Source organism: Podarcis melisellensis (assembly GCF_964234715.1).
Source record: "Podarcis melisellensis genome assembly, chromosome: 15".
Lineage (NCBI taxonomy): Eukaryota > Metazoa > Chordata > Lepidosauria > Squamata > Lacertidae > Podarcis > Podarcis melisellensis.
Window position 1 is genome coordinate 28,536,615 of NC_138532.1, and position 26,486 is coordinate 28,563,100.

A 26,486-nucleotide genomic window follows, 5' to 3' on the forward strand; every position below is an offset into this window, starting at 1 on the left:
AAGCAGGATCTCACCCCTCCTGTGCTTTCCAGCAACCAGTATCTGGAAGCAGCGCTGCAAGAAGCCCTCAGGCACCCTCTCCTCCATGAATATGTCTAATCCTCTTCTAAAGCCATCCAGGTGGGTGCCCATCCCTGCCTCCTGTGGCAGCGAGTTCCACAGTTTAACTGTGCACTGTGTGAAAAGGGGCTTTCTTTCCTCTGTCCTGAATGTGCACATTTTTGCAATATAAAAGCCCTTTAAAGCCCTATACTGCCTAGGACCCTCGTACCTACGGGACCGCCTCTCCTGGTATGTCCCACGGAGGAACTTACGGTCATCAAACAAAAACATCTTGAAGGTCCCAGGCCACAGAGAGGTTACGCTGGCCTCAACTAGAGCCAGGGCTTTTTCGGCTGTGGCTCTGATCTGGTGAAACGCTCTGCCACAAGAGACTAGGGCCCTGCGGGACTTGACATCTTTCCGCAGGGCCTGCAAGACAGAGCTGTTCCACCAGGCCTTTGGCCAGGGCACAGCCTGACTCCCTCCTTTGGCAATCTTCACAGAACTCTAGCCCAATGGTTGCCATCAATTTGATTTGAATTAATTTTATAATGAAATGATTTTAGAATGTTGTATTATTTTATTGTTGTTAGCCACCCTGAGCCCGGCTTAGGCTGGGGAGGGCGGGATATAAATAAAATGTATTATTATTATTATTATTATTATTATTATTATTATTATTAAATGCACTTTTTAATGATGTCTTCATGGGTGCATGCATTCTTCTACAACCTTTACCCTAGCAAATGCATTTTTTGCATGCACTTGGCTGCAGAGCTTCACTGCAAAATCCAGAGAAGGCTGGCTGAGTTACTTTGTGTCCTGTTTTGGGAAGTGTGAATTGGGGACGTTTGCCTTTCGATGCAAGTGGAATCAAATTCTCTCCTATCCCTATTTGTAACCAAAGGCTTTCCTCCATAATCCTGGCATCATCCACTCTCTTTATTACAGCTTCAGCAGTTAAACCATTACTGCCATCAGTGATAAAGTTATGCAGTATAATTCCCAGGAGCTGCCATCCCCTTTAATTTCACAGCTCCTTTTTTTTTTTTTTTTTTGACTGGCTGCAATATTTAGAGTCGCATGACTTAGAACATACTGAGTGACAAGTCTCTGTGTGATGGGACACTGTTATTTTTGGATTCTGTTACAAATCTCTCGCCCCATGGAAAATCTCTGCTCCCCAGGGAGCAATCGAGAGGAGAAAAGAAAGGTCACAACCTTTTCAGGATGGTGGTTACTGTGTCCCTCCGAGGGAAAGCCTTTCTCAAGGCCTGAAAGGGGAAGGTTTTGACAAAAGGAAGGTGGCACTGGGAATGAGCAGCCAACACCGTAGATGTAGGAGTTGCCAAGTGCGTGTGGTGGCAAAGCCCCGCTTCAGGTGCTCTAAAACAGCCTCCCATACCCTCCAGCATTTCTCCAATGAAAATAGGGACGTCCTATTCCATAATAATAAAAGAAATATTTTTATTATTTATACCCCACCCATCTGGCTGGGTTGCCCCAGCCAATCTGGGTGGCTTCCAACATATATTAAAACATAATAAAACATTAAGCATTAAAAAACTTCCCTATGCAGAGCTGCCTTCAGGTGTCTTCTAAAGGTTGTGTAGTGACTTATCTCCTTGGCTCGGGGGTCGCATAACTCCATACCCTCCAACATTTCTCTGATGAAAATAGGGACGTCCTAAGGAAAAGCGGGACATTCCAGGATCAAATCAGAAACCAGGACGGCTTTTGTAAATCCAGGACTGTCCCTGGAAAATAGGGACACTTGGAGGGTCTGGCATCCACCAGCCCATGTCCTCTGCTTAACCAATCAAAATAATCACTACCAGCAGGTCCCACCCCTGCCACCAGCATCTCTCTTCCACAGAAATGGCTTCTCTGGGGCGGTGGGTTCTTTTGCTCATTCCCCTCCCCCTTTTCTCTGTAAGAGGCCATGGCGGGGATGGGGGACAAGCTAAGGTTTATAGGGCATGGGTGGGCCACTGATAGCTGTCCCACCAGGTCCAGGGGCTACTAGCCACCACCGCTAATACCTGAAACCCACTGCATGCCAGTTGTCAAATGTTTCTATAAATACCCAATATTTTAATATCACTGAATGTCATGCACAGATCCCATTCACATCTACCTGCCCGCAGACTGTCTCGCCAGAGTGGTGCATGCTCTAATTATCTCCCGCTTGGACTACTGCAATGCGCTCTACGTGGGGCTACCTTTGAAGGTGACCTGGAAACTAAAACTAATCCAGAATGCGGCAGCTAGACTGGTGACTGGGAGCAGCTGCCGAGACCACATAACACCAGTCCTGAAAGACCTACATTGAGAACCAGTGTGGTGTAGTGGTTAAGAGTGGTAGTCTTGTAATCTGGGAAACCGGGTTCGAGTCTCCGCTCCCCCATATGCAGCTGCTGGGTGACCTTGGGCTAGTCACACTTCTTTGAAGTCTCTCAGCCCCACTCACCTCACAGAGTGTTTGTTGTGGGGCAGGAAGGGAAAGGAGAATGTTAGCCGCTTTGAGACTCCTGAAAGGAGACTCCTGAAAGGCGGGATATCAAATCCAAACTCCCCTTCTTCTTCTACATTGGCTCCCAGTACACTTCCGAGCACAATTCAAAGTGTTGGTGCTGACCTTTAAAGCCCTAAATGGACTCAGCCCAGTATACCTGAAGGAGCGTCTCCACCCCCCATTGTGCAGCCCAGACACTGAGGTCCAGCTCCGAGGGCCTTCTGGTGGTTCCCTCACTGTGAGAAATGAGGTTACAGGGAGCCAGGCAAAGGGCTTTCTCAGTAGTGGCGCCCACCCTGTGGAACGCCCTCCCATCAGATGTCAAGGAAATAAACAACTATCTGACTTTTAGAAGACATTTGAAGGCAGCCCTGTTTAGGGAAGTTTGATGTTTTATTGTGTTTTTTAATATTCTGTTTGGAGCCACCCAGAGTGGCTGGGGAAATCCAGCCAGATGGGCGGGCTATAAATAATTTTTTATTATTATTATTATTATTATTATTATTATTATTATTATTATTATTCAGCATGCAGAGGACAGTGCATGGCTGTTGCTTTCTCCAACGTGAGCTCATGCGGAAGCCTCAACATTTTCACAGAAGCAGGCTTTGTTGTTGTTCTGGACCCTCTTCAATGTCCTTCGCGCTGCTTGTTTAACGATGCAGCAGCAGAAAGCTACGCCTCTGCCTTCACTTTTCCTGCCATCTTTTTCAATTGACCCACAGCCAATGTGCCCCAAAAGTGTCTATTTTTAAAGTGCAGTGCTAGGCATTTACTAGAACGATGACACAACTTTTTGAACAGAGGTGGAAACAGGACGATGTTTCCCACTCAAATGCTGGTTGAAGCACGGGGGAGAGATAGAGAAAGACTGTTTATAAAAAGGGTGTACGGATTAATTGCAGTGGGACTTGGTTCTAAACCAATATTTAGTCTAAAACACTCCACTCTGTCAGTTCCCATGTCCGCAAGCTCGTTTCCACCCGTAAATAGCTCCATTTATACCGAGGCTGTTAGAATTATGGCTGGCAACATCTATTTCATGAAGACAGGCAGGGGCAGAGCAGGAGAGGGTCATGGGGGGGGGGTGTTTGCAGCCTGGGCAAAGGGGGCACCTTTGTTTACTCACGCTAAAAAGAGAGAGAGAGAGAGAGAGAGAGAGAGAGAGAGAGAGAGAGAGAGAGAGAGAGAGAGAGAATTTTTTACACTTTCAGCCCTTTAACCGTTAGAGCTTCCTTGAGTTATTAAACCCTGTCAAAACCTCAGGAGTTATGAAGTGGTTTAGCTTGAGGAGCTTTCACACACGCAAACTTCAGGAGGAAAAGCAGGCCTAGAAGAGGACTTGACCTGACCTCACAGCTCAGCCAAACAGAACCCTCTGAATGTCCCTTGGGGTGGCAGAGCTTCAGCCAAGGAGATAGTGGAGGGAGGAGCTTAACCCTTTCCCGTCTGCTGTGGTCCTGATGGAAATTGCTCCCCGTTGCCAAGGTTGCCATTTGCCCCTCCCTTGGCTTTGGGTGGAGGCTTTTGTCCTGATGCAAGGAGGCCACAACATCTTTCAGGGCTACTGCAGGGAACTGGGAGGGTTTAATAAACCCTCAGCACTCTCCATGATCCCAATGCTGCTAAATGGATAGATATGGATTCACACAATTAAAATATGAATAGTTCGGCCCCTGTATGCACCTTGCAGGGTTGCTTTGCGGGTAAATGGTAGTGGTTTTGTGACCCAGTTTTCCAGGCATAATAGCAGGAGACAGGTCATTACTGCCTCCTTTAGAAGATTTGTCTGGTGCAGAAGAGGAGAAGAAACTATAGCTGTCTATGCTGAAATTACCTCTTCTGCACAACTACTAGGAACCTAGGAAGCTCCCTGCCACCAAGTCAGACCATTGGCTCATCTAGCTCAGTATTGTCTGCACTGACTGGCAGCTGCAGCTCTTCAGGGTTTCAGACAGGACAACCTGGGACCTTCTGCATGCAAGGCAAATGCTCTGGCCGGTAAGCTACACCTCCTTCCCCAAGGCAAATGAGCCCTGCCCTTTTGCACCTGGACCCCCTAGGCAATAGGGCAAATGTAGGGCATACATCTTGCCAACAAAGACTTCACCATGCCAACAAAGGTCCATATAGTTAAAGTTATGGTTTTCCCAGTAGTGATGTATGGAAGTGAGAGCTGGACCATCAAGAAGGCTGATCGCCAAAGAATTGATGCTTTTGAATTATGGTGCTGGAGGAGACTCTTGAGAGTCCCATGGACTGCAAGAAGATCAAACCTATCCATTCTTAAGGAAATCAGCCCTGAGTGCTCACTGGAAGGACAGATCCTGAAGCTGAGGCTCCAGTACTTTGGCCACCTCATGAGAAGAGAAGACTCCCTGGAAAAGACCCTGATGTTGGGAAAGATGGAGGGCACAAGGAGAAGGGGACGACAGAGGACGAGATGGTTGGACAGTGTTCTCGATGCTACCAGCATGAGTTTGACCAAACTGCGGGAGGTAAAGGAAGACAGGAGTGCCTGGCATGCTCTGGTCCAGGGGGTCACAAAGAGTCGGACACAACTAAATGACTAAACAACAACAACAGAGCATACATGCCTCTGGACTACAGTTCCCATGCTCCCTGGCAACTGGCCATCTTGGCAGGGGCTGATAGGAATCCAAATCCATAAGGAGGGCCACCAGGACCCCATCCCTGCAGCAGGGAATAGGGCAAAGAGGTGGATATAGACCAGGGTTTCCCAAACCTCCCAAACTGTTTTTTGGACTACAGTTCTCATCATTCCTGACCACTGATCTTGCCAGCTAGGGATGATGGTAGTCCAAAAATAGCTGGAAACCCAAGTTTGGGAAACGCCGGTAGAGACGAACTAACCAGATGCTTGTGCTTTTAATTGCTTTCCCAGCTAAATAAGCAGTGGAGAGGAGCAAGTTGCCACCTAGTCCAACCCTCTCCCTTCCCCCCTCCCCCACCCCCACCCCCCAACGGCTGCACCTCTCCACCCACTCACTGCACAATGATCAAACCTGCAAGCTCCCAAACCACAGCGACAGGTGCGCTCTGCAAGCTGCCCACGCAAGAGCAGCACAACATGACTCAAAGCAAAACAGCACTCCACCCCCCTCAAGTGCTAGGATGGCACACTGGGTAGATCAAGGAGGGAGGAATCTTTGGACCTCCAGATGTTGCTGGACCTCAACTTCCATTACCCCTGAGCTTCAGCCATGCTGACTGATGGAGCGCAACAACATCTGAAGGACTAGAGACCCGCCCACCCTGTGTAGATAATTGATAAAAGAAATACTGCAATCTTTGCCTCTTCCTCATTGCCCTCGAGCTTATGCTAGAATTTGGAGCCACACAATGAAGCTGGTTGGCCGTAGATTCAGGACGGAGGAGAGGAGCAGGATGCCGTCTTCCCTATCCACTTATTTCCTCATCCATAAAATATTAAGAAAAAAGGAAAATCGGTACGCTAGGTTGTAAGAGAGTATTAGAAAGTATGTTAAATGTAAGGTAATAATTATAAGTACATTCAAAATCATAAATGTCAACTATATCGGGAAATGATGGGAAGTCTATATTTATCTTACTTTAGTTTGTTGCTGTTGTTGTTTTATTTTATGTTCCATTATATATATGATTTTAGCTTAGCTGATATCTAAGTGGAATTAGAAGGTCAAATTAACATTCTAAGTTAAAGTAATTTAAGAATATATATATATATATATATATATATATATATATATATATATATATATATATGTATGTATGTGTATGTGTGAAGTTAAATCTGTAATGACATTAATGAATTTCAATAAATACTTTTTTCATCCCCCCCCAAAAAAAATTCCCCATCCACTTACAGAATCAACTGCTACAAACTAGCACATAGCAGTGAAGAATTTGGCACCCAACTGCATGTGTTGCTATTGTGCGATTTTTGCATTTATTATTATTTGTTTGTTAAAAAAACAAACATAGGTTTGCAAAAAAAAAAGATAAAACAATAAAATCACCCTTGAGAAAAAATAGCAACAAAACTTAAGACTATCAAAAAGTAAAAAATAGCAACAGACTAAGGACAGATTAAAGCTCCCATCAACCTTCTAAACACCTGAATAGGCTCGTCTAAACAAAAATGTTTTTAGCAGGCTCCGAAAACAATACAGTGAAAGCAGCTGCCTGATATCAATAGGCAGAGAGTTCCAAAGTGTAGTGCTGCCTCGCTGAAAAATCAAGTTCTTACAAATGTTCTTACCAAAACAAAAGAAGCAAATTCACCTGTCCCCCGACTACTCCCTTCCCTGTCAGGCCTTTAGAGTGGGGTGCAGCCATCCTCATCATGGAGAGACAACCTCACAGACCTGAATTAGGGGTAAACTTTTCCTTTCAAGCCACAAAGATTCATAAGCAGCTTTTGTGGAGTCATTAAGCTTTTGCAGGGGCGCAGTACCCAGATGGCCTTGCAGATGTTGCTGAGCTCCAGCTCCTACCATCTCTGACTATTGGTCATGCTGGCTGGGGCTGGTAGTCCTGCAATCTCTCCCTGTCCATTGGGGCCTGTGGGATAGTGCAGTTGGTACAGCATGAGACTCATAATCTGAGGGTCATGGGTTCAAGCCCCACGTTGGGCAAAAAGATTCCTGCATTGCAAGGAGTTGGACCAGGTGACCCTCATGGTCCCTTCCAGCTCTGGGATTTTAGGAGTCTATTATAATTACAGTGGTACCTCGGGTTACAGACGCTTCAGGCTACAGACTCCGCTAACCCAGAAATAGTACCTCAGGTTAAGAACTTTGCTTCAGGATAAGAACAGAAATCGCGTGGCGGCAGCGGGAGGCCCCATTAGCTAAAGTGGTGCTTCAGGTTAAGAACAGTTTCAGGTTAAGAACGGACCTCCAGAACGAATTAAGTTCTTAACAGGAGGTACCACTGTATTACATTATCCCACCCTATTCATTGCAAAGGAAACACAAAGAGTGGCTGGGGAGGCCTGGCCAGATGGGGGGGTATAAATAATAAATTATTATTATTATAAATTATTATTATTACAGTGCCAAAGGGGGTGGGTTCCATCAATTATTTGTGGACCGAAAACAGCAGCAGCAAATGCCAATTTGGTTTGCTGGTCTGATTTCCATTGCAGACCCGTTTAAGTTTGCTCAAAAATGTGGACCAAGCGAAACCTTTGAGCCTCCTTAGTCAGAAATGATGGCATGAAACAGGCCCCTGATGCCTTGACCAGGGATCCGGGGGCCTGAGGAGCGAGCGCCATCTCCAAGCTCTTGGTTCTCAACGGGGAGAAGAGGCGGCCCTCCAGTCATGTCAGCATGTAAACGTGCAGGGCTGGAGTCGTGCTCGGGATCGGGGTTCTGTTTATTGGCAGGGCCGTGACCTCTCCTGTTTATGACCCTCACGAGACCTCAGTATGGAAACGGGATTTGTAATGTAACGCTAACAATAACACACGGGAGACAGCTGTGACAGGGTCGTTTCCATCCTACACGCTGCAGCTGGTTCCCAAGGATGGAGACGCAGAGGGGGAAGGCAGAAGCTGGGGGGAGCGGGAGGGAGGCAGCGGAGACCGTGTGTTCCCTGTCAGACGGGCCCTTCATAAGGTGTGAGCTGCCTGAGCCTTAAGGTAGTGAAGGGAGGAGAGAGAGAGGAGGCTTCCCCATCTAACGATGGCATCCTAGGTTCTGCTGCAAAGGATTCTGGGATGAATTGCAACAGAAGGGGGGACCTGAAGGCTTCCTCTGGTCCTCATACATCACTGAGCTGTGCAACCCCTAAGTCCCTCTCCTGATGTCAAAGAAGAAGGAGAAGAAGAGGAGGAGGAGGAGGAGTTTGGATTTGATATCCCGCTTTATCATTACCCTAAGAAGTCTCAAAGCGGCTAACATTCTCCTTTCCCTTCCACCCCCACAACAAACACTCTGTGAGGTGAGTGAGGCTGAGAGACTTCAGAGAAGTATGACTAGCCCAAAGTCACCCAGCAGCTGCATGTGGAGGAGCGGGGAATCGAACCCAGTTCACCAGATTACGAGTCCACCGCTCTTAACCACTACACCACACTGGCTCTCATAGGTTGGAACACAGTTAAGGGGGAGAGTGGGCCACCTTGCTCTCAGGCAGCCTCTACATTCCCAGCCTTCCATTGGACTCCAAATCCCATTCACTGCAGCCAACATGGTCAATGGTTAGGAATGATGGGGGTGCCAACTTGAATAAAATATGGGGGGAGGCAGGTAAACCCCGATCCACATAATCGATCGCAGGATGGGGCACACCCACACCATTTGAATGGCAATGCCCATCACCTGGGGGAGGTTCAACCCCTCAAATTTTTATGGGGGAGGCAAAGGGACCCCAAGGAGTTGGCTCCTATGAAAGAGATGCATTTTAAGAAACAGAAACGAGCTGCAAAGAAAGATACTGTACCTATTTGGAGGCTGATGCTCTTTCACACATCCTTAAAGAGCACAGACATGTGTCCTGAATGGATGTTTGTTTTGTTTCATTCCTCGAGTATTTCATATAATAATTTATCGTAGAACACAACGGGAACCAATTAGCTGGTCTCCTGGCCAAACTGTGTTTGTTTCATGAGATCAGACTCCCTCTTGTGGAGCTGAAATGCAAAGCCAAAATATAACGGTCTAGGAAACGCTGAGACTTGGAAGAGGAAAGTGTTGTAGAACAGAATACCCTGAGAAATGGGTCATAGGAAGCTCAGTTCTGCCTACAGTGGCAGGCAGTAGCACTACTCCAGCATTTCAGACTGGAGACATTCCCAACTCTTCCTGGAGATGCTGGAAACTGAGCCTGAGACCTTCTGCATGTGAAGGAGAAGCTCCACAACTGAGCCTCTTCCCCTCTTGACAGAAAACATCAAGTGGAAGAATTCAATATGTGTGTGTTTAATGTGTGTGTGACTAGAGGCTCATCCACATTTCAGCTTGTCCTGTGCCCAGAAAGCAATGATCCAAGTGGTTTTCCACTTGCCCCAGAAAACCTGCCCTTTAGTGATATATCAGAACAAATAGCAATATGCGGAAACTCAGTGCTAAACCACAGAAGTGTGGGTGAGCTTTAACACATGTAATACTACCACCCCAAAGTGAATTTCCGTAACAAAATTCCACAGATCCTGTGGCCATGAACACGCACATCAGGCAGCATTTCCTCACATGGTACCCTCCAAATGTGGATCTATCAAAGACCCAGCCCCACCAGGAAGCTCTTTACAGCCCTTCCTGTCCAGAAGGGTCCAATAGCCAACCTGGGTGGGCAGGCCTAGCCCAGAACGTGAAATTATTTCACTGCCAGGAAGACAGAATCATAAAATTGTAGAGTTGAAAGGGAGCACTTGGGTCATCTAGTCCCACCCCCTTCAATGCAGGAATCACTGCTAAGGAATCTGTTTAAAAACTTCAAATGAAAGCCAGCCTGCCTGACTCTACTTTCACATTTGCCAGGGGCTCAGACCAATGGCCCATCTAGCCCAGAACTGTTGCTTTGGGCTGTCTGCCACACAAGTGTTGGTGCTGACCTTTAAAGCCCTAAAAGGCCTCAGCCCAGAATACCTGAAGGAGCATCTCCACCCTCATTGTTCAGCCCGGACACTGAGGTCCAGCCCTGAGGGCTTTCTGGCAGTTCCCTCACTGTGAGAAGTGAAGCTACAGGGAACCAGGCAGATGGCCTTCTCGGCAGTGGCGCCCACCCTGTGGAACACCCTCCTGTCAGATGTCAAGGAAATAAATTAAAATCTGACTTTTAGAAGACATCTGAAGGCAGCCCTGTTTAGGGAAGTTTTTAATGTTTGATGTTTTTTAATATTCTGTTGGGAGCTGCCCAGAGTGGCTGGGGAAACCCAGACAGATGGGTGGGGTATAAATTAATTGTTTGTTGTTGTTGTTGTTGTTATGTTCCATCTCCTCTGGCTACTGGCTCTGCTGGCTGGAGCCAATGGGAGTTGGAGTTCAGCAAGATCTGAAGAGCCATGGGATCCCCATCATTGTCCTAAGCGATGACCTGAATCATTGCAGACACACACACACACACACCTCGTGTGTCATTTATTGAAAGAGCAGGGCACCCAGAGTGTCATTTTAATGCCTTCCTTCTGCAAGAAAGGCAAAGTCTATGCACCACTATCCTCATACAATGGGAACTGAGTTGCTTTCAAAAGCGGAAATCAATTGTAGATGTGAAGAGGGCAGATGATGGATTTGCAAAGTTTGGCACAGATAAACAATCACAAGTGTTGCAAAATGTATATTTAAAAAAATTACCCAACAAAGCTTTTTTTCTGTGTTTGGGCTTTCTTCCCCTCTCCTCTCGTTTCAAAAGAATCTCTCTGGATTTCTCAGGGGTTGACATCATAGCAAGCAGTTTTGAGAAATGGGGCTCCTTCTAGGAATTGCATGTGAACTGGAATCAAGCAGACAATATCGTTGCCCGATGAAATGTGCAGGAATCAGGGGGCAGGTGGTTCCTGAGAATGAGGTGGGACGACTGGGGAATTTTGAAAACAGGGCTGTCGGTTCTAGTCTGGTTTTATTTGTTTCACCGCTCTGCCGCCACTGAGTTCTGCTCTCTCCCCTGAATTCCTTTCTCTGCAGTGCAAATTCCCACTCCAGCATTCCTTGATTCCTCTCCACATTGGTCCTTTCCAATCCACCTGACACACACTGCCATTCTAGAAGGACACTGTGCTTTGTAGACCCTGTTCGTAGGTCACAAAACTAACAATATAGTGTACAGTGGTACCTCAGGTTACATACACTTCAGGTTACATACGCTTCAGGTTACAGACTCCGCTAACCCAGAAATAGTGCTTCAGGTTAAGAACTTTGCTTCAGGATAAGAACAGAAATCGTGTTCCGGCGGCGCGGCAGCAGCAGGAGGCCCCATTGGCTAAAGTGGTGCTTCAGGTTAAGAACAGTTTCAGGTTAAGAACGGACCTCCAGAACAAATTAAGTACTTAACCCAAGGTACCACTGTAACAGCCCATGCTGCACATTTAAAGCAGCATCATACCGGTTTAAATAGCTGAAATATACTCGGAGTCGAGTGTGGATTTCATGCTCTTTATTCAGCTCATAGTAGTGAGGAGGAAAGGAAGTTCCCCCAAAATGTCTGCTATATATACATTATTTACACAATGGGCCCCACATGATTGGCTAATTCCGGGATTGTCCTGTAGGCCAATCAGGTTGCGGATTCATTTCCACCTGGAATTGGATTGGGTGGCTCCTGTGGACCAATCAGACTGCTGCATTCTGGAGCCTATTGTTCTAGGACCAATCAGACTGCTGCATTCTGAATCCTATTGTTCTAGGACCAATCAGACTGCTGTAATTTGGATCCTATTCCACTCAGTACATAACAATAGCCATGGCTTCCCCAGACAAATTTTGGGATGTGTGGTTTGTTAAGGGTGCTGTGAGTTCTTAGGGGACCTCCTTTTCCCCCTCCCAAAACTACAGTTCCCAGAGTTCCCTGGGAAAAGGGGTTGATTGCTAAACCACTCTGAGAATTGTAGCTCCTTAAGGGCACTCTTAACAAATGACATTTCCCAGGGTTTTTCTGGGAAGTGGCATCATAGTGCTTTCAATATGTCGGGCTGGATGCGGCCTCAGTCAGGGCTCAGTGAGCTTTTCCTTCTGCCGCAGCAAGCGTCACCCTGGTTAGCAATAGTGCGGCTTCAGTGAAACCACAGACAGCAGAAGCAAAACAACACCTTAGCACTGGCAGAGATGGGTGTGATTCTGCATACGTGAAACACCCGGCCGTGCTCTCGCTCCACACCTAGTGCAGCTCCGATTTCAAAGCCTGCCTTGTTTTTTTCGTCTGGCAAGTGGCTGTTTTGCAAGAGCGAAAAAGCCCATAGCATGGCTGAAATGGGTGTTGTTCCAAGGCAGAAAAACCGTGAAAGTTTGTTGGATGAGAAAAGAAATGGTGACGTGTGGGCCTCACCCTTATCAGATACAAGGATCCCCCTCAAATGCCACGGGGCATTTGGGAGTCAGGTATGGTCAGGTATAGCTGGTAGAATGGCTACTTACTTTTTAAAAGTTGAAATACATCGCCAAAACAAGAAGATACAGATTTGGATTAAAAAAATCACATGTGTGAATGTATATTGTTACAAATGCCCCCAGCAAGGTCACAATATGTATAGGTGCTAATTTAGAAATAAGTAGCATCATTTAAATAGATGTACAACACCAGAATGGGAAAGGCTGTGACCAAGTATCTGTGTGTCTGCTGCCCCTGCTGCCCGGGGGCCAAGTCTGGTTAGGGAAGCTACTTTAACACGTATTTGGACCTAAGATAGGAGGCTCCTTCAAAGAGCCCTCTGGAAAGTAAAATGCATACCTCTCTCCTGCTCTTATAGCAAGGGAACCCCAAGCAAGAGCTGTTGACTGTGTTATACTGCAACAGCTTCTTCTGCCAGGATCAATACAGAGATATTATGATTGACTCTTCTCTGGGGGTGAATCTAGACACAGGGGGGAAACCGCTATAAATAAGTCAGAAATTAGATCGTCATAATAAAAGAAAGAAATCCCTATGGGAAACCACATTTTAAAAATCGCCTGCTCTCTGGCGCCATCTGCTGTTGCATGCTTATAGCGCATTCAAATCACTGTTTCTTTACTAATGTTGCTAAGACCCAAGACCCCACATGACCAGGCTCACACCTGGCTTCGCAATTTTTTCTGGAGCAGAGGCCTGAGAAGCTCCATCTAGTCCCAGGACCTTGTGCTTTATCAGCAAACAAATCAACAAACAAATAAACATGTCGGGCTTCCATACAGAAATCCGTCTAACTTTCAGGTGAAGGTGAGAGTTTCTTTAGCTGCAAACTGTTTCGCACCCAGCTCTGCTTCAGGGAGCTCTTATCTGTTGACAGATCTTCACAATCACCCAAGATAGAATCTGACTTTTGTGTTGCATGTGTGCGAGACTGCTGAGGTTTTTCTTCTTTTCCTCTTTAATGAACAGCAGCTTCATTTCTGGCTTTTTGGGTTCAGCTGCGGGTCCACCCACAAGAGTTCTGCAAAAGGAACGTTCAGAACTGATAAGGCAGCAGTTCTCTGGAGCAGAGGCAGGACTGGGATGGCAAAGTCAGGGCCATGCAGAAGGAGGCTTTTGCCAGTCCTGGGAAGCAGCAGGAGCAGCAGCATTTACTAGCTGTCTGTCTGTCTGCCTGTCTCTCCCACAGGAGCAGGGGGGCAGGGAAGGAAAAGAGCCAGCGGTGGGGGAAGCCTCTTAGGCACCTGGCGCAGGGGAGATGGGGTGAACCACCCATAGGGACAGGATGGGGCGCTCGGTGCCCTTAGAGAGGGGTGGGGCTGGGCGCACAGGGCCCTTAGGGACGGAGCATGCCACAGGGCCTCAGCCACCCTACAGCTGGGGGAGGAAGGCAGTGGGTGGACAGTGTGGAGCCTGCGGGTGCCAAGGCATGTGGCTTATGCCTTTTTGTCACACACCCCCGTCAGGGTGGCACCCAGGGCGTATTGCACCCTCCGCACCCCCCTTCGTACGCCCCTGAGAAGAGCAACTCTGCCTGGGTTTCTGTCATCCCTGTATAGATTGCAATCCACTGTAGACATGAATACATGAGGTTGGGTATGTGTTTGAGCTCATAGGCAGCACTGGTTCTTCATCAAAAATGGAAAGTGCATTTTGTGGGTGCATGAAGGCCTGCTTATCTGGGGGACACACACACCCTCTTTCTTGCACACAGAGGAGCAAAGCAGGTGTCAATCTGCTCCTTAGGCCTGTCTATCATTCTTTCTCTCCCTCTCCCCTGTCTCTAAGTGAGCAGCAAGGATCCCTTGCTGGGCCTGAGCTGCTTCAGCAACGCCCCCGCCCCCCTAAAAAAGTCCCTGGGAAGGAAGCTGGCAGAGATAATCTCTTTCTAATGAGCCTGCTTTGCTAAGTGCCCTTTTATTGGAGGTCTCTGTTTCTCTCTCTCCACCCCACCCCCTTCTCTATTAAAGTGAAATATGGGTTCAATATAATCACACCTGGTGGAAATGTGCTGGCTGCATGAATTCCAAATCTCGAGGGCCGCCTGCAGGAGAGGAAGGTACTTAACATTTAGCAAGAGTGGGCCGTCCCCTTCATGACAATGAAATTCGCCTCCTTTCCGGCTGCTGTCACTTAAGGATACCTTCCACGGCTTTTAGAAAAATCTCTCCTTCACTTCCTCTCTGTCTCTTGAGGTTCACAATTCTGTATAACCAGAAGTGGTGTCTCTTGCCCTTAAAGATGCCGTAGTGTGATCACTCCTCAAAAAGCTTACTCCAGACCCAGCTGACTGTAATAACTGTAGACCAGTTGCCAACACCTCTTTCTTGGCCAAAGTGGGGTAGAGGGGGGTTGTGGAGTAACTGCAGATATTCCCAGATGAGACTAATTGTCCAGATCCACTACAATCTGGATTCAGACTCAGTTTCGGAACTGAATCAGTCTATTGCAGATATTAACATTGAACAGCTTGAAGCAGTTGGATGCATAAAAACTGAATACTTTTGGAATAAAAATTGTCCACACCCATAAATATCATTCAAAACTTTACTAACCAGGATGTCTTCAAAACAGGAGCTATGCACTCCTTGAGAGGAATCCTTATCACATCCTTTTGTTCTCTGTGGCTTTCAGAGAAAGATTAGACAGGCAACTCCCTTCAAGATGGAGATTTGCAATTGAATACCTTAGTCACATGATCTAAGGTTAAACACTCACGTGAAAGAGCAAAGAACAACAGTGGTTAATTACCAACCTGTTAGAGCTCAGAGAGCTTCAGTAAGCTTCAGTGGAATTTTCCATTTTTAGCTGCAATACACATACAAGCATTGTTCATTTCAGTGTGGAATTAAACAATTATACTTAACATAGCCTTGGTCACCCTGATGGATGCCCTTTGTCATAGTAGCGACAGATCAATGGTTCATCTCTAGCTTAGTATTGTCTATAGAACTTGTGGTCCTCTGGTGTTGTTGGACTCCAACTCCCATCAGCCCCTGATAGCATGGCCGACTGTGGAGGCAGAACATAATCATCAGGGCTAATAGCCATTGATCGACTTACCCCTCCATGAATTTGTATAATCCTCTTCTAAAGCCATCCAATTTGGTGACCAGATGTTTTGACTAGCCAAGCTGGGATGAGGGAGACTGGCTGCATGCCTAAAAAAAATGCACCTGGGGCCACGGCCCCTCGGGCCCCCCCCCCATGCTACACCACTGCTGCCAAGGACTCCCTGGTGGGGCAATACCACATTTAATGCTGCATGCAATTTGTCCCTCCTTTAAGAACCTCTGCCAAGCTTTCAGGGGACCCAGGAAGACGACGTGAAAATCATTGCTGTAGAGCAGGAGAATAGCTGGCCATCAGTGGTCGCCTAAGGATGACCCTAGAAGATTTCCCAAAAGTTCTAATCATTTTTCTCCTCAGAACAAGCTGGCAAATTTGAACTGAAGAGGCCATTTAAGAAAAGAAATGATAACTGTAATTACTGCTTGGATTGTAAAATAAGAAACAAATGTGGAACCATACACACTCTAGAGTTCAGAACAGGGGAGGGGATCTACAAATCTCTCGGCAGCCTCCTCTGCTTATCATTGCAGTTAATCCCACTTGGGGTCTCCCTTACGCAGCCTTGAAAGGAAGACAAATTAGGTGCATCAAGATGCTCACCTGATTAGCTGGGCTAATCCCCCAATTTTCCCCTCTTCCAAGATCAGCTGGGAAGGGATCTGCAGTGTTTATGAATACCAGGCTGCAGACTCAGAGGCACCATTGACAAAATGTGTGTGTGTGTGTGTGTTTTGCAGGAGGGCACAATATGTAATTTGTAATTGTTTATTTATTACCTGCTTTTCGTCCTGTGGTAAGTTGCAACAGTTAAAGCACGAAATTGGAAAGTTTAAAACAACTTACAAACACAGAAATAGGGTGGATCCCAAAAATAAACGCCTCAAGTGTCAAAATCCTGGGGGGAAAGGGGTGTATTCAGCATTTACTGGAAGAGTGCATTGAAGGTGCCAGATGCACACACACACACAAACACACACACACACACACACACACACGTGCTCATCTCGCTTATTGGCCGAGGGAGCCAGATTACAGCTTCCGGGTCATGTGGCCAGCATGATTAAGCCACTTCTGGCGAACCAGAACAGCGCACAGAAACGCCGTTTATCTTCCCGCCGGAGCGGTACCTGCACTTTGATGTGCTTTTGAACTGCTAGGTTGGCAGGAGCAGGGACTGAGCAATGGGAGCTCACCCCGTCACGGGGATTCGAACCTCCAACCTTCTGATCGGCAAGCCCTAGGCTCTGTGGTTTAACCCACGTCCCAAGGTTAGCCACAGGGATATTTTAGGAAGCTGCAAACAGAGGCATAATAAATAGCACAGCTTCTGATCAACTCTCCTTTCCCCAGTAGTTCACCCCTCTCCAATCTCCTCTTCCTCCTCAACCATGAATGCACATATATATATTTCATCAACTTCACTCGGTGTCTCTACGCAGTTTCCCTTCTCCCAGCAAACCACCTCCAGCCCCAATCTGGTTTTGGTTAGGAGTTTATTCCCACCCCCAGAGTCCTTTATAAGTCCAAGCCCCCTACGAGGGACGAGGTCGCCATTTGGCCCCAGTGACATGGTGCACAGCTTCCCTTCTGCCATAATAAGCCCCTTGTCTGTGCCCCTCCTCCACCATCACCTCTCTGCGCAATAAGAGTATCCTTGGTCCATCTGCTTTTAATTGATGTGCTCATTTGACCAGGGCTGGGAAATGGGAGCGTCCAATGCAGCACAGGCCCTTTTTTTGGGGGGGTAGGGGGAGTGTTTGTGTGGGAGGAATTCCAGGAACTTTTCTGTTGTTGACACGCTATTATGTGGGACAAATCTCCATTTTTCAAGATGAAAGAAATCTCCTATTTTGGGTTCCTGGCTAGAAATCCCATGTCAAGACCGTTTCTTTCTCTCTCTCTCTTTTTTAATATTGTGATTTGATGTAAAAGGAACACCAAAATAAGGAACGGGCTTTTGTTGATGTTGTTAAGATGCCCGTTGCTTTTGTTTTGTCTTTTTCCCTCACTTTAAAACAAGAGTTCTCCCTCTTAAAAACATCCCCTCGTGCAGCAAAGAGCTACAATTTCCAGAGTGGTTTAACAATCAATCCTTCTTCTCGGGGAACTCTGGGAATTGTAGCTCTTAGGGGGTGGAGAATAGGGGTCTCCTAGCAAATACACACAAAAAACGCTGCCTTCAGATGTCTTCTAAAGGTTGTATAGCTACTTATCTCCTTGGCTTGGGGGTCGCATAACTCCATACCCTCCAGTATTTCTTCAATGAGAATAGGGACGTCCTAAGGAAAAGAGGGACATTCCAGGATCAAATTAGAAACTGGGATGGTTTCTGTAAATAGGGTGTTACAGAGTTAGGGTAAACCCTAGAAGTTAATAAATGCTAGGTAGGGTTTGGGTCATTTGTGATATGAAAGGAGAATGCAAGCTGCAAAGGAATTCCTAGGCTGGTTTAGTGAAGAGCAAAACCTAACATGACATAAGGAGTTGATGGACCATTGAGGAGAGGAATCCTTTAGCCTAGGGGGTGAGTTGTTATACCAAGGTATATGTTTGAGGGAACAGGAAAATGGAGTTTTCAAGCAAGGGGTTTTCTGGGAGAGAGGAGGAGGAAGAAGGGCTGAGATCCATCTTGGAGAGGGAGACAAAAGGTTCCCTGCACTGCTATGAGATCTGGACTTCCTCCATGCAGACTGAAGGTGTAAATAGGTAAATAAACCATATTTCTTAAAGCATGGCAGTCTTCTATTCATGGACCCCATGGGCTCTCACCACAGCTTGGCAGAGAGAGGGGCAGGCACCCGGCTTTTGCAACAAGGGACACTTGGAAGGTCTGAACCATGACTGTTTAAATATACAGGGTGGTTCATAATTCATACAGTTTCCAAATGCTGTAAGAAAGTAACAGGAGATGACATGGACCACAAGAGTTAACCATGAGGTAGATGTCCTCATAAAGTTTGTGTTCTGCTACTGAGGGAAGTGACGGAGGTGATAGTCAGGCAAAATGGATGCGTCTGCAGTGGAGAAGGTGTTTTGTGTTCTTGAACTGAGCAAAATGGAATCTGTAACTGTTGTGCAATGGCATTTTCAATCACGAATTGGAAAAAAATACCCTCCAAGCAGTACATGTATCTACAATTAGCATTTAAAAAAACTGAAACTACGGACTGTTTGTGCAAACTTAGAAGTCCTGGATGACCGTGTGTATCGGAAGAAGTCGATAGTGTTTGCACTGCCATTCAATAAAGCCCAGGGAAATCAATGCGTAGGGTGAGTCACGCTTGGGCAGAAATGGATTACCGGTTCAATGTGTGTCATGTGACAAAGGGTGCACACATAGAACATCTGTGACTGTTCCTAAAAAAACTTTAAACATTCCCCTATAATTCTCTCTGTGTGTGTAATGGGCAATGCTAAAATGCATATTCATTTCCACACCTAGGCTGGATCTAGACATACCAAAGAAGCGTTTCAGTTTAAAGCATTGTAAATTTAAACAGGGAAAACAGGTAGGGGAAAACAGGACTCCACATCGCCATCTGGTGGCACAATATTATATCACACCTACAACGCACATACAGTCCATCACTTTTTCATTCCCAGTATAGCTGAGTTCCTACTCTTGCATTTGCCTTGCCCATCAATGGCACGTGGCCCTCAGAAGATCTCCCAGTAAGAAATGTGGCCCTCAAACAGGAAATGGTTCCCTACTCTGTGATGTTGGTGCAGTGGCTGGTTGCAATGTGGATTTCACAAGTGCAAACCACCTCTACCATAACAGAAAAGGAGTTTAAAATGGACTGTGAGGCAAGCAGTTCACAGCGACTGTTTCCTAGAACTGCCCACTCTGTGTAATTAAAATCAGGAGAGAAAGAATTGAACAAGGCAGCATCACCCACACTGACAAACTGCGTAACTGATGGAATGGCAGCCAATCGGCATCCGGGGTCATTCTCTGTCTGGCACTGAGCTATAAATCCTCCTCAAAAGAGGATAATACTGAGATCTGGAGAACTGGTCCTTAGTGGCGCAGAAGGACCTTGGACTTGGGCTACATACAGGGATTTAAAATCTGGAACCAGTTTTTCGTAAAAGTATCTTGTCTAAAACATTCAAGATGTATTTAGAATTTGGCCAGAGGAAGGCTGTGAAATCAGAGCAGCGCTGTGCTCAAGAGAGGATGTGAGGAACATCTCTCTCTGTCTCCCTCTCTTTCTTTGGAAGGATTCACAGTGAAAACCTGGAAACGTGAGCATTGTGGGAAAAGGAATTACAGCATCTCCACCTTTGTCAGGGAGGGCTCTGTGTTTTTATGGGCCCACAGTGTGGCCTCATGGTTGGAGAAGTTCCCAAGGCAAGTAGAGAGACCTGGAGTGCCACATTTGAACCTCGGGTCTGAATTCACCCCACTTTATGCCATGCTTGCAAAAAAACAACAACACATGGCCATCTGTTGTTTTGGTTGAACAAAAGCTTCTAGAGGAGATTTTTGTTTGCTTAAAAAAAGAAAACCTTGCAAAAGCTGGATATTATTTCTTTCAAGTGGTGTCCTCTGGATGTTCTATGGACTACAACTCCCGTCTTTCCTGAACATTGGCCATGATGCCTTGTTGTTGTTTAGTCGTTTAGTTGTGTCCGTTTAGTTCGTGACCCCACGGACCAGAGCACGCCAGGCACTCCTGTCTTCCACTGCCTCCCGCAGTTGGGTCAAACTCATGCTGGTAGCTTCGAGAACACTGTCCAACCACCTCGTCCTCTGTCATCCCCTTCTCCTTGTGCCCTCCATCTTTCCCAACATCAGGGTCTTTTCCAGGGAGTCTTCTCTTCTCATGAGGTGGCCAAAGTTTTGGAGTCTCAGCTTCAGGATCTGTCCTTCCAGTGAGCACTCAGGGCTGATTTCCTTCAGAATGGATAGGTTTGATCTTCTTGCAGTCCATGGGACTCTCAAGAGTCTCCTCCAGCACCATAATTCAAAAGCATCAATTCTTTGGCGATCAGCCTTCTTTATGGTCCAGCTCTCATTTCCATACATCACTACTGGGAAAACCATAGCTTTTACTATATGGACCTTTGTTGGCAAGGTGATGTCTCTACTTTTTAAGATGCTGTCTAGGTTTGTCATTGCTTTTCTCCCAAGAAGCAGGCATCTTTTAATTTCGTGGCTGCTGTCACCATCTGCAGTGATCGTGGAGCCCATGATGCCTAGGGGCAGCAAAAATCTAACTCAAAAAACAACTCAAGTGCTGAATAGATAGCTCAGCTGGTAGAGGATGAGACTCTTAATCTTGGGCTCATGGGTTCAAGCACCATGTTGGCCAAAAGGTTCCTGCATTGAACGGTTAGACTAGTGGTCCCTTCTAACTCTCCAATTCTGTGATCTGCCCAATCTCTCTGTCTGTCTCTCTCTCTGTGTGTGTGTTTTTCTTGCCACTCCCGTTGCCTTATAACTGTGGCCCTGGCCAACAGCAGAGCCTGAGGTGCCAAAAGATTGGTTACCTGTCAGACAAGGGGAACCAACTATCACTGAGTTATTCACATAAAGGGCACATTTTTAAAATAAAAGCAAAAACGAATTGCCCAATTAACACACACGCACACAGAGAATCCCTGGCTGAGCTAATAGCAACCAGATACGGCTTCTCTCCTTGGTGCCAGAGGATTTTTCAACAACCGCTGTCCCTTCAAAATGCCCCATCCTCTCCCAAACACGCTGGGTAATGAGGAAAAGTTATGAATGGCTTTCTTCCCTCAGCACCACCACCCTGCTTTCCACTGATGTTTCCAGACTCCCCCCCCTCCCCGCCCAGCAGCTGTTTCCTGTTCCCCAGAAGGGCTGACAAGGTGCAGGCCTGGAGCGGAGGCTCCTCTGGCAGGTAATTTTGACGAGGCGCAGAGGGCGAGAGCCGCCGGGTGTCTCTGATGGGTTTCCGGCCCTGTTATCAGGTCCGCTTCGCCCTCCCTCCTGCCCAGACGGATCAGCCCCCGTCTGTAGGCCAAGTCCATTTCTGAGACAGCAGGGAGGGAGGAGAGCATCATGTCTGGCACATTTCTTCAGGCGAAGGGTGGCAGTGAAGACACGGCAGGGTTCCCACCAGCAAAATAAAAAATGTGCCCCTCTTTTCCTTTGTGTGGGAAGTTTTTCTTCTGTTCGGGTAAAAGCAGGCCCATAGAGTCAGAGCGCCCCATGTCTAAACTCTACGACATCCCAAAAATTAAGAAAAGCAGATGTCGGGACATAGTTATAACCGTTTGGGGTTTTTTTCTGGTCTGTGCTTTTATTTGGCCCATCAGTATCTACAAATCCTGAGTCGCGTCTCAAGATTACCTCCCCTCCCCACGTGCCCCCCTCCCCCAAAGGGATGTCGCTACAGTTCCTGCCTTCGCTCAATCTTCGGCAGCTCAGCTTCAAAGATTAAGGTTGTGCCACCTGGGATTTTGGGTAGTGCTCCGCAGTCCCCATAACCCAGCTCAGAGAGAATGACCAGCTTTCTCTTCTCACGCTCGCACATCCCAAGCAGGCCCTGATCCCAGCCTTTAATGACTTGTCCAGTCCGCAAGGAGAAGATAAATGGCTGATCACGAGTCAGGATGCTGTCGAACTCTGTCCCATCCTCCAGCTTGCCCGTATAATGCATGTGGAGCACATCACTCTTGCGGGACTTTTTTTTTAAAAAATACTTTTTTATTCAAAATTAAGACAAAACATATTATCTAGAAACATAACACCCTTATTTCCCCCCTTTTTTCCTCCCTCCCCCTCCCTCCCCCCACAGAACACCCCCACCCCCACACACACCCCGACTTCCCTCAGTTCCAGTCTTTGATTTCTCTAAAAATGCTGCTTTCTGCATGTTACACAGTTGTATAGATCCTCAAACTATTTAAGTAATAATTATCAATAAAAAGTCTGTGAATGTTTATTCAAAACCAGCCAAGGAGTCCAGTTCGCTTTGTTGTATCTTCAAATACTTTGTAAAGGGTTCCCATTCATCTTTAAAGTCACAGTTATCCTTGTCCGGTAGCTTGTATGTCAGTTTTACCAGTTCTGCATAGTCCATCAATTTTTCTTGCCATAATTCTTTAGTTGGGGTTTCTTCTGTCTTCCATCCTTGTGCTACTAAAACTCTCGCGGCCGTTGTCGCGTACATGAAGATGTTTTTCAGCTTTTTTGGCAGACCTTGCAGGACTTGATGGGGCAGTTGTCCACCCGCTTCTTGACCCCAGTCTGGAGCTTCCATTTGCCTTCCATGCCCAGCACTAGCAAGAAGACTGCACACAGTGCCAGAGCGAGTAACGTTGCTCCCTGGCTCACCTGAATCGCATAAGCTCCTCTCCTTTCCCCAGCAGATACCACCCCAACCATTTGGTTTTCTAAACATGGATCACTGCCACATCCAACCCGCCTTCCATCAGGACACATTGCTGAAGGATCTCCATAGCCCAGTACCATCACCTATGCTGAAGCCTTGAGGGAACTTACATTAAATACTTTAAAGTATCCTATATAAACTAGGGCTGTGCACAGCCCTCCCCCTGCATCTGTCCTGTGGCCTAGACACATCAGTTAAACGCATTGTAAACTTCATGCAGGGAAATCCCGTTGGTGAAAGACGAGACTCCACAGCGCCATCTGGTGTCATGGTGTTATAACTCATATAAAGTGCTTTATCTTTACAAATGTAGCTGAGTCCTAGGTCAGCAGTCCTTTCTGCTTCAAACTATAGTCTTGCAGTTACAAAATCACGGGCTTGATTGGAACTCATGGGCATCATTCAAAGCGACACCCTCCTCCTATAACAATTGTAAATTGGATGCTAAGTGAGCTTTTTTGCAGAAAGTATTCCACAGGTGGTAGGTTACCTGTCTACATTTGGCCTCTTCATATACATTTGACATTGTAACTCAGAAGTCGAACGGAATCCGTTCCGGAAATCCGTTTGACTTCCAAAACTTTCAACTGCCAAAGCACAGCTTTTGATTGGCTGCAGGAAGCTCCTGCAGCCAATCAGAAGGCACAGAAGCCCTGTCAGACATCCAGCTTCCAAAAGAACATTTGAAAACTGGAACACTCACTTCTGGTTTTCAATCATTGGGGGGCTGAAACGTACAAGTCGGGCATTCGAGAACTGAGGTATGACTGTATATTCATTATTCAATACGTTGCCCAACATTTCACATTGACTTCAATGGCTGCAATTATGTGAAACGGCAGGCTGCCTGGCCTAGCACTCTCACAAACCTTAGCCGGGCAGTTGCCAGGGCCTAAGCGCCCTGGCAGGATACGTTTGCAGGCCACCACTTCCGGTTAGGTGGGGAACTTGCAACCTGCTGGATCAAGACTCACAAGTTGTTCAGGCCTTACCATATTTCCTTTGTGCAAATATGGTGCTTCTGTAGGCCTCAGCTGGGAGGGTTAACATTTATTTTTTTTAAGGCAATGGATTCTTTGTGGTGATTCCAAATGAAAACAAAGATTACCATCTCCTCCAGTTTGGAGGATTGAATTCCAGGTGAACCGTCTGAAATGGAATTTTTACACTGAACGCTCTTTGTGAGGCTTGCCTTGACCTGCCAGTGATCTAGGGAATTTTCATATGCATGCAGCCTGGGAGTTTGCTGGGTGTCAGGTTCAATCACGAGGAGAGCTCAGAAATATTCTTTTTCTCATGCAAGGCGAGATGGTATCCAATTCTTGATAAACAATTCGAGGGAAAGAGATGGGCTTTCCAAATGGGATCACGTCTACAATGTATGCAGAAGAAGAGGGATGTTGCTATTTTGGCAATACACACTACACTGTGCAAACATTCCCATTCATTCATCGGCAAAGTGGTTCTGTTGGGCTGGTCCTTAATTAGCCCTCCTCAATTCGCCAGGCCCATCCAACTCTAAGCACAAGGTTTACCACTGAGTCCAGAGCTGTCAACTGGAGTCAGGATTGGGGGTCAGCATCAAAAGGCCCCCAACCAAGGCTACACAGAGGCAAGGGGCTGATTGCTGACTCCCCAAAGCCTGCCGCTCCTCCTCCTCTAATTAAACCTATGTAAGACCATTTCTATACCACTTTCTAAGCAAACCTTCCCAGACATTTTATCCATCCACACACAGGAAATTGCTTGTGCACAAAGGTAAGATATAGAAGACCAACTTGTTTTCCCAGCACCCTGAGACATTTGCACATATGACATCTGAGTCCTCCTCAGCTTGGGCTTTCATTCGATTCTCTTAATGTTTAAAATAAACACAATCAAACAAAAATTGGCACCCTTCATGGGCTCCAGCTAAGCTGGAAAATGGCTCTGGGTCATCTGCTAATAAGCCAGCGCTATCCATTTCCAAGGCTTGCTTCACCAGTTAATTGTGTGGACTCATTGCCCAGCAGTTCACTCCTCTTTTGCCTTTAGCTTGCTTGGCTTAAGAAAGTGATATAGGAACTGAAGAGGGACAATTCAGACATGTTAGTTTTCTTCCATGGGAACTGAATTCTTGAGTGGATTCCTATGGAGCTTGGGAAACATGGTGCCCAAACTGCAAATTGTTTCTCTTAGAATAGTGCTTCTGAAAACTCCCTTATAATGCCCTATGATCACTCTTTGCAAAGTTCAGTTCAGTTCGCTTTATTTCTGCATCAGTTTGCAAGTCTTGGTCAGCATTTTAATATTCATTTCTCCTCATATACATTTATTTGGAAGCCTTTTGATATCATGCATTTTGTGTGTTATTTTCGCTGATAGATGTGTTTTGTGGCTGAAGAACTGCGTTGCAAAATTCAGAGAAGTTTTAATTTCGAAGGTCGGATACGTTCTGTTTTTGTGTATTGTTTCGGGAAGCGCAAACTTGGTGGGTGCACATTAACACATGGACCAAATCAATTTTTTCCTCCATACCTAACACTCCTGTGAGGGGTTAACGCACCATCTTCTACCTAAAACTGGAATCTGGGGGGAGTCAAAGGCAGCACAAAGTAACCAGAGAGAAGATGAGGATTGAAAGGGGCAGGGGGACCCTCTCCTCCTCAACCCTAGCAATTCTCCTGACACATCATTTGAAAATTAGTATGCAAGAGGCAGTGTGGCTTAGTGGGCGCAGAGCTGAACGAGGTGCTGAGGGACCTGGCTTCAGGATCCACGGGTGCTTTGCTCCTGCTGGCCTCAGGCTCTTCCCACCACGGCTGCGTTCAATCCCAAGCACCCTGTGTTGATGGAGATGAAGTCAGACGTGTCATAACCTGATGTTTATGGAAGTATTAGCATTGTGGTGACCCAGAAAAATGTAGTGTTTGTGTAGTATCCGTTACACAGCTTCCCTGGCCCTGTGATTGATAGCGGCTCTTGCTTGGCTGCAAGACAGTTGGAAATCATTAGCAGTGTCACACATGGAGCCCTCTTGAATAATCCCACTCTCCCCTTTCTTTCCCAGATTTATTATTTTATTATGAGAAAGGCTGGGCTGCGGGGGAGCCCTTTCCAAAGCTTTGATTGGCAGGAACCACCGACAGAACCCGTATTTGGGACTCACCTGCCGGTCGACACAGAAAGCGGGGTGCAAAGCTCTCTTGCCATCTGCCCAATTTCACAATTTGGTTGGGCATTTTTGCACCCCGTTTCAAGTTAGGTGGAGACAAATTTGATCCTGGAAACTGCATCACTGTCCGGTAACTTTATTATCCATTCAGCCGGGGAGTGCGATCTGCTGAACTCAATGGGGTTTACTTTAAGAGTAGAGATGGATGGATCCGTTCTGTGTCAATTCCTTCCAGTCTTACAAGCAGCAGTAGTCGACGGCATGCTGGGGCTGCGCCGTTCACCTG

General features: G+C 46.6%; 1 protein-coding gene across 1 annotated transcript; it reads right to left on the reverse strand.

The window, feature by feature from the left end:
* Positions 1-22,022: 22,022 nt before the first annotated feature.
* On the reverse strand, positions 22,023-23,027 carry LOC309358333 (peptidyl-prolyl cis-trans isomerase FKBP2-like). Its single transcript, XM_081891267.1, has 2 exons — positions 22,854-23,027; positions 22,023-22,326 (listed from the first exon to the last, which is right to left on the reverse strand). The coding sequence occupies exons 1-2, from the start codon at positions 22,923-22,925 to the stop codon at positions 22,042-22,044; spliced, it is 357 nt and encodes a 118-aa protein (XP_081747393.1). The 5' UTR covers positions 22,926-23,027; the 3' UTR covers positions 22,023-22,041.
* Between the last annotated feature and the right edge of the window lie 3,459 nt (positions 23,028-26,486).